This window comes from Pleurodeles waltl, chromosome 5, assembly GCF_031143425.1.
Source record: "Pleurodeles waltl isolate 20211129_DDA chromosome 5, aPleWal1.hap1.20221129, whole genome shotgun sequence".
Taxonomy (NCBI): Eukaryota; Metazoa; Chordata; class Amphibia; order Caudata; family Salamandridae; genus Pleurodeles; species Pleurodeles waltl.
In genome coordinates this window covers 979,243,308-979,257,526 of record NC_090444.1, presented here as the reverse complement: position 1 = coordinate 979,257,526, position 14,219 = coordinate 979,243,308, and the positions used below count along the sequence as shown (strand labels likewise).

Sequence of the window (14,219 nt, the reverse complement as noted above, 5' to 3'; positions counted from 1 at the left end):
GTCCCTGGACTGGTGCAAACCAGTTTATGCAAGGAGGGCACCAGATGTCCCCTTCAAAGCATACTGGTAGCTTGGGGAGGCTTCCCCTCCCAAGCCATGTAATACCTATTTCCAAGGGAGAGGGTGTCACCTCCCTCTCCCACAGGAAATCCTTTATTCTGCCTTCCTCTGCTTGAGCTGGTCAAGCAGCAGGAGGGCAGAAACCTGTCTGAGGGGTGGCAGCAGAGCGGGCTGCCCAGAAAACCCCAGACGACTAGTAGGAGCAATGCTGGGGGTCCTCTAAGGAGCCTCCAGAGTGCATGGAATCATACAAGCAATACGGGCAACAGTATTGGTGCATGATTCCGACATATTTGATACCAAACATGCCCAGTTTCCAAGTTACGATCATGTTGCTGGACACAGGTGTCAAGTACATGGGTAAAATGGCTTCCCCGCACTTACGAAGTCCAAGGTAATGGAGCTGGAGGTCGAAGGGGCACCTCTGCTCATGCAGGGGTGCCTTCACACACAGATACCTGCACCCTGCCCTCTGGGCTAGGAAGGCCTACCATAAGGGTGACTTACAGTGACCTGGTGCAATGGCCTGTAGTAAAAGAGTGCATGCACCTTTTAACGCAGCCTGCAATGGCACACATTTTCAATGGCCTCCCATAATTGGCACAAGACATACATGATGCAGCCCATGGGAAACCACTGGTGCCCCAATGTTTTGTATACCTAAGTACCATATACAAGGGACTTAAATGATGGCACCAGTATGCCAATTGTGAGGTGTGCAAAGTTCTAAGCAACCAAATTTAGAGGGAGAGAGCACAATCACTGGGGTCCTGGTTAGCAGGATCTCAATGAAAACAGTCAAAACACACTGACAGCAGGCAAAAAGTGTGGGTAACCATGCCAAAAAGATGGTACTTTCCTACAACTCACCCCCCCCCCCAAGTTAAATCTATATGCACTGTGTGTATGAGCAGATGTAAAGCATGAAATTATGCCTGCATAGTTTGTAAAAGGTCTCTCACAATGCACAAGAGAGATGCCAGTGTGTGCAGCGCAGGTTATGTCTCCAAATCTGAATTATACAAGAATGAGCAGAGCGCTTGGTGCAGCTTGAGTAAGGCAATATAAGAATATAGGTAGTTTGGGCCCTGAGCCACACAGTAGTACAAGGTAGATCAAGGACGGGGATTAGTGCAGATTAAGTAACAGCCAATTCTGCAAAGGATAAATCTATGAAGTGTCTGTAGTAATTGCAGCTCTTGTGTTTGGCGTCGGGAAAAGGAAAATGCTCATGTTAAGAAGCAGAGTATCAAGCGATCCATAAATGGCGCTTGAAGGTGCCCCCACCACCCGCAGGCCGCAATTTGTATATCTCTAAGAGCTGTAGACATGACCCATTTTTCAAAATTGGTCAGCTGTTAAGGGGCATTGAGTTTAACCGTGCCCTGCAGCACCAAGTGTCTCATTTGGGAATACTGCATTTTCATTGCTTATGGAATGGTAAGACCCCCTTGATTTGGTCAAATGTATTGAGCACACCCTCGTCAAATAAGAAACTCTGTGTTGCCAGTTCTTTCCCTCTGTCGGTTAGTGCTTCCCGTGGGTGGCCAGAGAGAACGCTGGGTTGTTATGTATGGATGTTAATCGTGAAGGAAAGGTGGTCAGCCCATATCGTCATGCTACTGAGACCCACACTTTAAGTGTGCTATTTGTCACGGGCAAAGGAGTATATGCCCCACAAGCTGTTTTTTCCTGGCATCCATGGCTCTTTTCAGATGTTGCGGCCTGCAATCCCCAACACCAGTGCTTCTCTCACTCTTTGCTGTACCGGTCAACCATGTAGTGGAACTGTCATCTTTTAATATTTTATGACATCTGCTGCACCCAGACTGCTTTCATCTAGGTGTCTATGCATTCACAATTTAGCAATACTTGGTTTTGGCTTTCCGTTTATAGCGGGACCATGGTAAGTACAGTGATTGTTAGTTACCACTGGGTTTGTCACCTTTTGGTCTCTGGGAGGGAAAGCTATATTTGTGTAGGCTGTTGGAGAGTATATTTTGGTGACTGTGTTATATTAGTGTGTCATGATAGAAATGAATATATCCACCAATGAGCAGCCAGACCATGTTTGTTTGTAATTAAGGGCAGTCTGTAAAGGCGCGATTTGAGAGTAATGAGGGAAGTGTTACGAACAATCTCAGTGTTGATGTGTGTGGATCTCAGTTCTCAGTTTTAAGATTATTTGAACAGTTCAGTTTGTGCTAATTTTGCATGTGACCTGTCATTTCTTCTTTAAATTAAGATGTGCAAATCTTACCTTACTGGGGTGGTGCCTATATAAGCCCCGTGAGATTTAAAATTATGGTACAAAGATAGGCGTCCCGAACTATAAGGTTTAATGCTGCAAGATTATGTGACATATTTCTGAAGTCCTTCTCTTATTGGACCTTTTTTGCATAATCACCAATGTACAGTAAGCAAGTTGGGTGTTGTAATGTTTTGGAGCTGCACGATAAGGTGAGCTCAAATTAAGCTCAAGTATGCCTGAAAATATCAAGAGGTGGACAGTGAAACCAATCATCATTAATAGTTAATTATCTACCACTGTATCAAGAATGTGTTTCAGAAGACTTTCATTAAGGACCACACTTTAAGCTCTCTAGTAGCTATTTCTGGTGTTTACCAGGAATTATCTTAAACTAAAAATGCTATTTTGATTTTTGCAGGAATATGGTAAAGTCCTTCTATACAGCAAGCCTGCTGCTTGATACTCTGGCAGTGTTTGGAGCTCTCACTGAAGAAGTAAGCTTTTTGTAGATATCTTATGTTTTGTCCTGCTTCTCTTCTTGCCCTTTCGATTAGAAAGACATTCACTGGCAGCCTCTCATTCTGAAACCCTAAGAAAACTATTTGAGATGGGGTTCCCAGAAATAATGTAAACCTGAGTATTCATTTTTCCTTCGCCTCAATTTAAGATTCATGTAAAGTTACGGAACAATGTTTTGATGTGAACATCTTAATGGTTACAGACATGCTAGCTCATGTTGACCTTTCATTGTTGGGCTCTGTTGTGAAATATGCCACCAACACAAAATTATTTTGTTTTGTACTCATTGCATTCATTCTAACACCACAAACTGAGATTAACTCGCAGGCTTTTTCCATTTGACATCCCCTTGATTCGGCCCAATAAATAATTGATTCCTTAACATGGTATAGACTTTTGGTGCACCTTTGTCCGTAATCACAACTTTTAGTGTAATAAGAGACAACAGTGTGTCATTTTTCAACCGGCTCCCTCCTCCATTTGGAGTTAAATGTGATACTGGTCTTGAATTCTGAACTATTATACTTTCCAAGTGAGCGTATCATAATGTTTCTATCAGTGACATACATTTCAACCTTAGAGGCACTAGTCTGTAAGGGAGATACAAAAAGTGCAAATATTCACTCCAGGGACCAGTGGCAGATGTGGCCCCTCATCACATTTCAGGTGTTCAATGAACTCCCATCTTTATGTAGGCCCACCGAATCAAATGGACAGCCTTTCCAGCCGTAGTAGTCTTTTTGATGTCACTGAAGTTTTTTATTTTTATAAAATTAAAATGTCAATTACTTAATTTACCAATATGGTAATACCGAGGGATGTGAACCACTTGAAAATAGATTGTAAATAATCCATGGTTTTAGGAGTAAGTAGAGTTAAGATAATCTTGGGAAACTACATCTGCATCATCTGTCAGACACTTTTTCACCCATTCCTTTTTGTGTAGTGCATTGTGACTTGATAGTTTTATCAAAATAAGTACATTGTGATATTTTAAAGCTACTTTTCCTACACTTTTTTTATTTTTACAAGAGTGTAATGTGCTACTCCAAACCAGTCAACTCCGTTGCCAAATCTTTCTACTATGTATCTCTTTTTGTAAGCATCTTTAGAGGGCGACTGTCACTTAATGGTTGGTTAAGGATGAAACAATTCTTCCCCTGCTCCCGTAGAGCAAGGATCGCTTCGTTGGAAGAATTTTAGGAAAATCATTCCATATTTTGTGAGTTACACTAGTGATCTTTGCATATTGTAAAAGATGCCTCTGAGTTATTTTAAGTTTGCCATTGATGCCTTCAATTATCCAAGTTGAATTTTATTGCACATCCTTCCATCGTAACCCACCCTTGACTTAGCGCTTTCCATTTTGTAATATCAAGTGTTTTTTTCCATCATTGTGCATACCTATTCCTAAAGGGGAAAACCAGGCATTCAATTTTCCAGATTATTTTTCAGGCCGACCGTGTTGAACATGTCAGCTGTAGAATTCTTTCCTGTTGTAAACCATTGTTAAGAAACAATTCTGACATTTGCAAGTTCATGATTGTTGACGACAGTAACTTTTTTAGAGAGTCTGCATCATGTCTCTTCCTCTGGGTGAATGAATAGGAAGCAAAAATAAGTGCCAGTCCCCAAAAATGCGTGGTGGTGGGTCCTACCTGCAACCGCCGGCTAAAATTAATCAACGGAGCATAAATGTTTTGTTCTATTCGACATTGCCCATGACAGATAAGACATGCACACCCAGAAATTGGTATATTTTTAGGGCCAAGATGCTCTTTAAGGTCTAATGAAATATGTTCTTGAGGAGAGGAGGAGAAGGGATGAAATAGCTTGAGCCCTTGAATGAGTTTTGACGATTCAGTGGTGCCTGAAGGTTGGACCAACCAAAATATCGAAATTAGGTTTAGTGCGGTGAAAACATTTTATCGTTTTTTAGTAGGGAGAGATATTTATGTTCCATCCTATATAAAATCACATGGCCTTTCGTGTAGGTGTGACCCCAGTTGTTCAAACTTAATATCCTACAAGGTCTGTAAACGAGGCAAATATCTCTGTTGTTGCTAAAGAAGGAAGATACATGAATATAAGGGATGAAAAAATCCCTTAAAACGTGTTCCCATGCAGACATGAGTTTGTTCCAGATTAGATTTGTCAGAAAAAGCATCTCTATCTAATATTGAAAAACCTCTTTTTCTGTGGGATGATCTTATATTATTATGAAGTATTATCTGTATTGACTGTCTTTCAGTTGTGAGTCAGTCAGAATTCTGTGATCGATTTTCAGCTTTGTTGGATGTGAGAGAAACAAAGCTGTACAATTTATCAAGAGACCTAGACATTTATTATGAGTGCCACATTAAATTACAACCCCGGTGCAAACAGTTGTTTGCGCAGGGATAATAATTACAAGTGATGCAATGTGTGTCACTCCCAGTAACTACCAAGGCCCGTATTACCATAAGGCGCTCCCTGTTTGCCTCACAGCGCCCCTTAAAACAGGTGTGCCGGGCACAAACAGGGAAAGTGTGCCCTATTTTGGTGAATGTGCTGCTCGCAGGACAGCCGCGAACTTGCGCTGCCCTGGTGGCAGCGCATTCAAGTGAAATACAGCGCAGCTGCTTCAAAGCTATTCCATGTTCCACAGTGTAGGTGACACCCACATACACTGTCGAGGCATTAGAAATTCACGTGCTGGTGTGTGCAGTGAGTGACCCCACCCTTCTGCAAGAGGATGTCTGGGTGGGTCACGGGACCCCCTTTCTCCACTCCAGCAGGTTACCTTTAGGAAGCACAATGAAAGCGTAACACCCTTTTGTGGTGCACTTTCAGTGTGCTTCCTAAAGCCATGTTTACCTCTGCGTCCATATCCATAATACGGCATAGGCACAAAGGCAAAGGGAATCCCTCATTTGCATGGGGCCACACCCCCATGCAAATGATGGAATGCACTCTCATGATAGCACAGGCGCTACATGTGCACCAGCACTATCAGTATTACAGAAAAGACTGCACAAGCATCTGAGTTTCTCATGTCTGCAGAGTTGTTCCTTTGAGCGTTGTCTCTTGCATGTTTCTTTATCTGTGTCTCTGCGGTCTTTTGCATCTGTTTATTATGTCTGCTGTCTCTTGCCTCTGATCTGTGCCTGTCTCCGCTGTCTGTCTCTGATCCAGGTACCAGCTGTCATATGTCTCTGCAGCCGTTTCTCTTTCTGATAATTGTGTCTGCTATGTCCTGTCTCTCGGTCTTCAATCTGCCACCTCAAATGTTTGTGCCTACAGTCACTTGGCTTTCATCTTTGTGGCATCTCTGCTGTCCTCTGTCTCTGTCAATATTGTATTTCTCTGATCTTTACCTCTACTCCCGCCTCGACAGCCAATACGTATGTCTTTATCCTGGCGGTCACATATCCCTGCCCTGCCCTTGCAGACCCTGATACTTACCACCACATATTCCCCTCTCTGATCTATTGCTGCAGTCTCTGATCTTAGCCCCTTCAGTCGACTGTCTCTGATCTGTTTGTCTATGTAGTCCTTGCACTTTTTTCTTAACTTTTAGTCATGCTGCACAACAGCCGCACTGTTGTACAACATGTCTAAAAAATAGTGCAAAGTCATTAACTCTTGCCTAAGCAAGGCCTATTGGTTTTGTCAATGCTTGTTTCCTCTCTTTCGGCCTCAACAAGTTTCAGCCCATCGCCTGGGTTTAGCGGAGCCCCACGCACCAGGCCACCTTTTCTCCACAGACTTCTGGCACTGGTGCATGACACAGAAGTGGGTCTTCCTTTTTCTGGCGCTTGTGCAGGAGCCTGCCAGTCAGGCCCACAACTGGCTCCAGCATTTAATGGGGCATCATCTTCTGCCAATTATTGAAGCTGGTGTGCATTTTTGGAGAAGCTTGCTATAGATTCTTTGCCCTGGCTGCAAGAGTGATTTTTCTATGCGGCCACCTTTTATGGTGGTTTCTGGTGCCCCCAACAAGACTGTAACCTGATGAAAAGGAGGTCTTGATCAGAGTCAATGAAACTTCAAAACAACAGTGGCTAAATATAATTGCCAAACGAATGGCACAGCAGCTGTTGTTCCTTAGCAGATAGTGATATTGTGAAGAACACATTAACTCATGGACGTTGATCCCTGTAAAAAGGATGGACAAACACATGAACGTACAAAGTTTTTGATCTGATCTTAATATGACAATTTTCAAAACATGAATCGTATGAATTACCTTTTGTTAATTATTGTAGTGTTAGCTCACTTAATTATGAATGATAGCAGAGTGCTGCTATTTACTTTCAGTTCTGATGCCTTGGAGGCTTCCCGCGCTGTGGCTAGATCGGTTTACTTACACTGACCATTAGTTAAGCTTAACATGTGAACATGCTGCCAAAGCCTCATAAGTAGCAACTTTGTCAACAATATTTTTGTTTGAGCAGTGCTCGCAATTCCAAAAGGCCATGGATCATTTCCTCCCATAATGTCAATAAGCAGAATCACAAATAATCCTATGTATGGTTTGCATCATTCCTAAATGTATGTGCACAAGCTAATCTATACGCAGTCACTCTCCAGCACACTCTGGAATTTAGAAGTCATTTGTTAGGAACCAAGAATGAAGGAAAACAGCCTGTCGCAACAGACCACTGAAGTGTGCTGAAATCATAGAAGAACCCCGCCCATGGCTCTTTATTACAACAGAAATAAAAAAACATAATACAAATATAAACATGTTTGTGATGTATACTGCAGATTCTTCAGATTTAGAGAATACTCGCAAAATGGATACGAAAGCTTTTTCAGGGGAGAACTCCTGTGCGCCCCTAGGTGGCGCTGTGTGGTTTCTCATTGGTTTTGTTCAGCCTGAAAGTGACGGAGGGAGCAGAGCAGCATGGGAAGCCAACCCTTGTATGCCGACGTCATTTCCTTTGTTTCATGACCTTTTCAATTCAGATTTGGTGCTGTGCTGCCATTTTTGTTGGTTTCTTGACACCTCTCAGAAAACACAAGCTATTATATCATTTAACCCTGTACCCCACCTAAGATTAATGGTTTCAAGCCATGCAGTGACTGCAGTAAACAGATGTCAGTTTCAGACTCACACAAGGTGTATTTTTGAGCTTAGGGCACAATTCCAAGCCGTGCGAGGAGCGCATCTTTATGTATTCAACCATGAAATGAAGCTGAACGTCGTGGAACACAGGAATAAGTCACACACCTGCTACAAGTTGAAGGCAGAATCCTGCTTCCACTCTTGAGGCCACTCCCTTAATCCTGCTTCTTCGCAATCAGAGACCTCCGGTAGATTAAACTTCATGTGGAAACATAAGAAAGCAAAGCAGGACTCATCGTCATCCCTCCACTTTTTATCAAAAGAAAAGTTGCAAGGATGTTAAGGGGCTACTTAGTCTCATCCCCAGTCACAAATTGGGAAGCTGGTTCTGCAGTTGATCCAGTAGGAAGTCGACACATTAAATGAAGTCATTCTGCCTATATTTGACACTCTTCCGGCACCCTTTGGAATGCCTTTGGGCTTCAAGAATCCACCGGGGCCACCAGTGGATCCCTCCTTGGTGTCGCCTGAACCCCTGGAACACAGGTGCAGATTCCCCCTATGGCTCCAGGACCTGTGTTGGTTCCTCCTTCACCATTCTGATGCAGCTGAATGGGAATCCAATGCTGACTCTGAGGTCAAATCCTAAACCGGTTTCACCTTGACTCTGACTGAGGTCATGCTCTGAACCTGCTACCTCGCAATTCTCTCCATATCAGCTGAGTCTGATACTATGTTTCCATTACCATGTAGCATCCTCAGAGGCTCCATTGTGTTTTTGGCTCATATTATATTAGATCTTGCCACCACCCGGAGATGACGATGGTGAGAATGGGACTGATTTATCCCCTCATTATGATGATGGTATGTTTGGTATAGACTTACAGAAGGCAAGTTTGCTTGGTGGTTCTCTTAATACTGAGTTGATTTCGCTACTTAGACCCCCCCAATGGAAGAGAGTATTTCCTTAGCTGTGGTAATTCGAAGAGCAGCAATCCCCTCCAGAGAGTCTGGTGATCAAGGCATCCAGCAAGATGAACCCCAATTCATTCTCTACCACCTCACTGGAAAAGGAGTCAAGGAGGTTTGAGGTGTTTGGAAAAGCAATGTTCTCTTTGGCTAGCCTAGCACTGAGGTTGGTAAAAACAATTTGCCTATTGAGCAGATTAATGCATGTTCTCTGGGACATGGCTAGCAAGATCTTGCTGGCGGTCCCGGAAGAACTTTGGCCTCCTTGGATCAGACCATTCAGGATAGTCAAGATGCGGCCAAATATGTGATTCATGCTGACTTTGATACTTTTAATTTTCTGGGGTGAGAGTTCAGCACCTTATTGTGTGCCATGCATGAATGCAATCCACGGGTTCCTCAGGAGACATACAGGCATCTCTTGAGATATACCTTTCGATGGTTCACGTATATTTGGCGATAAAGCTGATAATCCTCTAGAATGTTTTAAAGAAAGTAGTGCGGGCCATGGCACTCTCTCTGGGCGCTCAGCCCCTGCTAGAGTGTTTCCTCACCAGTTTAGGAAATTCTGAGGGTACTTCAGGGGGTTGACATACAGGCAACGCCAGTCTCCCCAGACCCTACTGCAGTCACCCCAATCCTTTCAAGGTGGATGTGGCAGGCAACAGAAAGGTCACTGTAGACATCAACTCTTCCAGTAATCCTCCCCAGCGGCAATAGCCTCCAAGCCGCTTTAGTTTACGCACAACAACCCTGTCAGAGATAGAGTCCAGTGCTTTCTCCTTGGTTGGGTGACAGTCCATCACATCCGACTGGGTCCTCCAAATCAGTCAGCATGGTTATGCCCTACTGTTTCTTTCTGCTCTGCTGCGTCTTTCTCCCATATTCAATCTGCTGTCTGAGGAGCACCTGTCTATTCTAATGCAGGATACAAGATCTGCTTTCCATAAGGAGCCATTGAGAAAGCTCTGGACTTAAAAATAGGGAGAGGTTGTTAATCTTGCTATCTCCACACGTCGAAGAAGGATGGAGGCCTTTACCCTCGCTTAGAACTTCACCCTCCGAATGACTTCCTGCAAAAGAACAAATTAAAAATGCTTATGCTGCACCAGGTTAAGGCTTCCCTGGATTCAGGTGAAAATGTGGTGGTCTTGGACCTGCAGGATGCATATTTTTATGTACCCATCTTGCAGTCCCACAGATGTTACAAGTAGTTCAAGACTGGCTTTAGCATTTTCAGTTTAATGTGCTCCCCTTCAGCCTCACCAGTTCCCCTCAGGCATTTACAAAAGTGAAGGCTGTGGTCACTGCCCATCTTCAGGATACCAGTTTTCCCTTACCTTGGTGACTGGCTGTTGTTGACAGGTTCACCGCAGTTGGTCATAAACCACCTCCAGGTATTGGGAAACCTCACATGTCATGATATCATTGGGATTTTCAATCAAAAAGCTGAAATCTTACCGGACTCCTTCACAGAGGCTTCCTTTTAAATGAGCTGTCTTGCATGTGGTGCAGTTCAGAGCCTTTCCTCTTTTTCATCGGGTCCGGGTTCTTCGTGCTATTAACCCAACATTTCAGTCTCTTTCCTGGATCTTAGTAGGAGCAGCTCTGAGGCTTCATGGCCTTTTAGCTTACTGAATCCTCCTTGTCCACTACCTCAGGTAACAGATGTGGTCTCTGCAGTGGAATCTCAAGTTCCAGTGGGCCCAGTACCAAGAAAACCTGTTGAATGCCATCTAGGTTTTGGACGACACAGCCCGCGATATGCAGTGGTGACTGCTTAATTGCAATTGCACCAGCAGCCGACACCTCTCCATTCCCCATTGATGATGCGTCACTGCTGGGTTTGGGAGGTCACCTGGGGTAGGTTGAGATTAGAAGACTCTGGTCTGTGGTGGAAATCTGGCTCCATATTAATCTTTTTGAGTCGGAGACCATGCGTCTGGTGCTGAAGTCCTTCCTACCGTCCATCAAGACGAGGATTGTGCAGGTTCTCACGAACAACACCACCACCATGTTGCACAGCAAGGTGGAGGAATTTCTAAGCTCCTGTCAAGCGAGAGCAAACACGAAGTCCGCTCCCAGCTGGCGGTAGCTTTTAAAATGCTACTGCCAGCTGGGAGCATACTTCAGATCTGTTTTCCTGTGCACCGTGATACAGGCAGGGAATAAATCGGAATATTGCTACCGCCCGCAGGGAGCAGCATTTTTACCTGCTCCCTGCGGGCGGGAGCAGTGCCGACTCCCACTGGATGCGGGGAGCCGGATGGGGCCCTAGGCCCCCACCCCTGCTACCCCCAACGAAGATATGGTGGGTGCCTTGGGTGTCCACCAGGAAAACCACCCTTTCTTGGCTGGGCCCCGGGGGATGAGGTCCCGGGACCTAAATTGGCCTGTGGAGGGGGTTCACAGTTCCTGTTCCCCTTTACACACTGGCAAGACCCCAGAGGATGGGGTCCCCTGGGCCTATTATTTTGGTCTGGGTCCCCTCCTCCCCCATAAATATAATGGTGGACCCTGCGGCCAAAAATGGGACAGGGAGGGGGGACCACATACACCCTCCCCTAAAACAAAATGCACGGGCCTCAAGGAATGAGGTTCCTGGGGCCAAAATTGGGCCAGGGAGTGGGGTATGTGTCCTCCTCCCCACAAAATGTGCCAGGCCCCAAGGCATGGGGTCTCCAGACCCAAAAGTGGGAAAGGGGGCCACGGGTAGGCTGTCTTTGTGGGGTTGGCTACAGAGCCTGTCCCCAGGCAAGGATCTGCAGCCAACATCTGGCTGCGCGTGGGCGAAGGCCGTGTGCAGCGTGGGATTAGATGCATGCTAGAGGTTGGCCGTAGGGCCGGGCTTCAGGGCAGGCGCTGTGACTAAGCCCCCCGCCACACACAGGCAAATTCCTTATGGGGTGTGGGGTTGGCTGCATGTGGGGGGGTTAACTACAGGCCCCACCGCGGATGGCTAAAGGCTGTGCGTGTTGGTGGTTGGATTAACATGTATTAAATACTACTTATGTTAAAAAAAGACCCGAGAAATTCACTGAAAAAACAAAGATTAAAGGGACATTATAATTAGGAAATAACATTAAAAACTTAATAATTCACTGAAAAAAAAATACAGGGACATTTTAGTTATGATGTAGAATTTAAAAAAAATCCTTAGAAATTCAGTAAAAAAACAAACGTTACAGGGAGCTTACAGTTAGGAAATAGAATTACATAACCTTAGAAATTCTCTAAAAAAAAAAAAAAAACTAGAGGTTATGAAGGCGTTATAGTTAGGAAATAGAATTAAAAAACCTTAGATAATCACTAAAAAATCAGAGGTTACAGGGACGTTTCTAGTGAGGTTTCGATTTTGCACACAGAAAAGCATAGAAATTCAGAAGTTACAGTTAGTTATCTTAAGTAACTATAACTCGTTCCCGCAATGCACTGCTTATTATTGCCCCACATATTACATCACTCGTGAAACCTTTGATATCATTGATAATGGGTGTAAAATCAGGACCTGACTATAACATAACTTTTTGTTTTTTAGTGAATTCCTAAAACATTAAGCTACATTAATGTTTTAAAAAGTTTAAATAAATAAATTAATTTTAAAATTATTTCTTATAGGATTTTACTTTAAGACCCTCTCTCAGTGATTTTCTGTTGGAAGGTGTTGCAGTACCAGTGTCTGGCCATGATGGTTCTGTTCTGAGCTGGATTAGATATGCCAGTGTTTTGAGTTCTTTTTTGGTATGTTAATTTTATTAGTGCAGTTTGTGCATAGGAATGGGCTTACTGTTTTTGTGTGGGTGGGTGTCCCTCCCTGAACCCCTCCTGTGTCCCTCCCTGAACCCCTCCAGATCTCCTCCCTGCCCACTTTTCATCCCCTTTACCTTCCTAACCAACTCGAATTTAGTAGTAAATATTCCCTATTTTCCAGCTACTCCCTCCATCCCTCCCACATTAATACGAAAATGCAGGCGTACACGTGTGGAGATCTCTGCAGGTTGAACTGAGCTCTCTGCACGTGAAGGATAGGAGGGGCGGGGATTTATCCCTCTGCACACTGGTTAGGGAATAGCATTTTGTAATGTGTGAATAGTACCATTGTAGCTCTACTAAAAGTACCACAAATGCAGTTTGTGGATAGATCCCTATGCCTTCCAGTTACAGTAATTCAAAACCAGTAGCACTTTTTTGTTTGTGCCAATAAGAATCATTTTTCTGTAATGTACGTTAAAACTAAATAGGATTGATACACTTCATCTAAATACGCCTGTTTACTGGGAACCATCCAAACGTATATAAAAATTATATGGAATGTTTAATTTAGTTTTACATTTTACGTTGTCATGGCTGCCGCAATTAAGACGTCATATTTCCTTTCTTATGCTTTTTGTGTTTTGCGGTTTTCCTTACCATAAAAAGTAAAAACAAATGTAACCATTGCACCTACTTGCCAAGGCCAGCCCTGTTGGCTTTGGCAGGTCTTGCCTCTATTGCCGGGCAGATACTGACGCTTCGCTCATTGGCGGCAGACATTCAAAAAAAGGTGTTTCACTTATTTGCACAATCTGAGACCGCAGTGCAGTAATAGAGCTACACAATATAAGAACAATGATACTAACCCTGTATGGCAGGGTAGGTTTATAAATGTGTTACTAAAATATTTATTAATGTACTTGTTTTAAGCATTTACAGAAATAAGCTAACAAAGAAATCAAGGTTGCTTAAAAAACTGACATATTTGTATTCTAGAGAAATGTGCATGATAAAAAGCAGTACAGTTGAAAATTTCACTTGGACAATGATCATGTTGTGGAAACTCTGCCAACTATGTTTTTTTATTTTTTATTTTAACGTCAAGCATTAAAACTGTTCATCAGACTCCTTGTTGTTTGAGATGCTCTGCAGTGAGCCACGCAGTGACCTCTGTCAGGGAGTGAACAATGTTCTATTGAATAGTGCTTTGCCCCCTGAAAGCCTGCTTGCCTGGCTGAAGCAAGATGATTGGAGGGACGTAGTTAAGGCCGTGTCGAGTTACAGGAGCTATGTAACCCCTAACAATGAGTCTTCAGAATGCCTTTCTGATTACATTACCCTTTTAAAGCACTCCATTAAGTCAGACATAAGGGGACTTGCAGGACAAAAGTTTCAGTGCTAACTACTGGGGCGAACACATGAGCTTCCGTCTTTGTCCTCCTCGCTCAGGTGGCTTGTTTGATTCGGCACTTTGAGTCACCAACTTTCGAAATGGAGAATAAAATAAAAGGGGAAATGTGCCACTGAGTTGTTTTGGGTCATGACAAAAGACAAAGCTAATACTTGACTTGGCAGCGAAGAAAAGATTTGACTAGCTTCCGTTTTCCGCGGCCCTTG

General features: G+C 43.8%; 1 protein-coding gene across 1 annotated transcript in view; it reads left to right on the top strand.

The window, feature by feature from the left end:
* The window catches only part of VTA1 (vesicle trafficking 1), a 307,826-nt gene that overhangs the window by 137,640 nt on the left and 155,967 nt on the right, over nucleotides 1–14,219 (top strand). Inside the window, exon 4 of the mRNA XM_069235133.1 lies at nucleotides 2,730–2,805. Coding sequence (XP_069091234.1) covers nucleotides 2,730–2,805 — 76 coding nt within the window. The remainder of the gene's footprint in view (nucleotides 1–2,729; nucleotides 2,806–14,219) is intronic.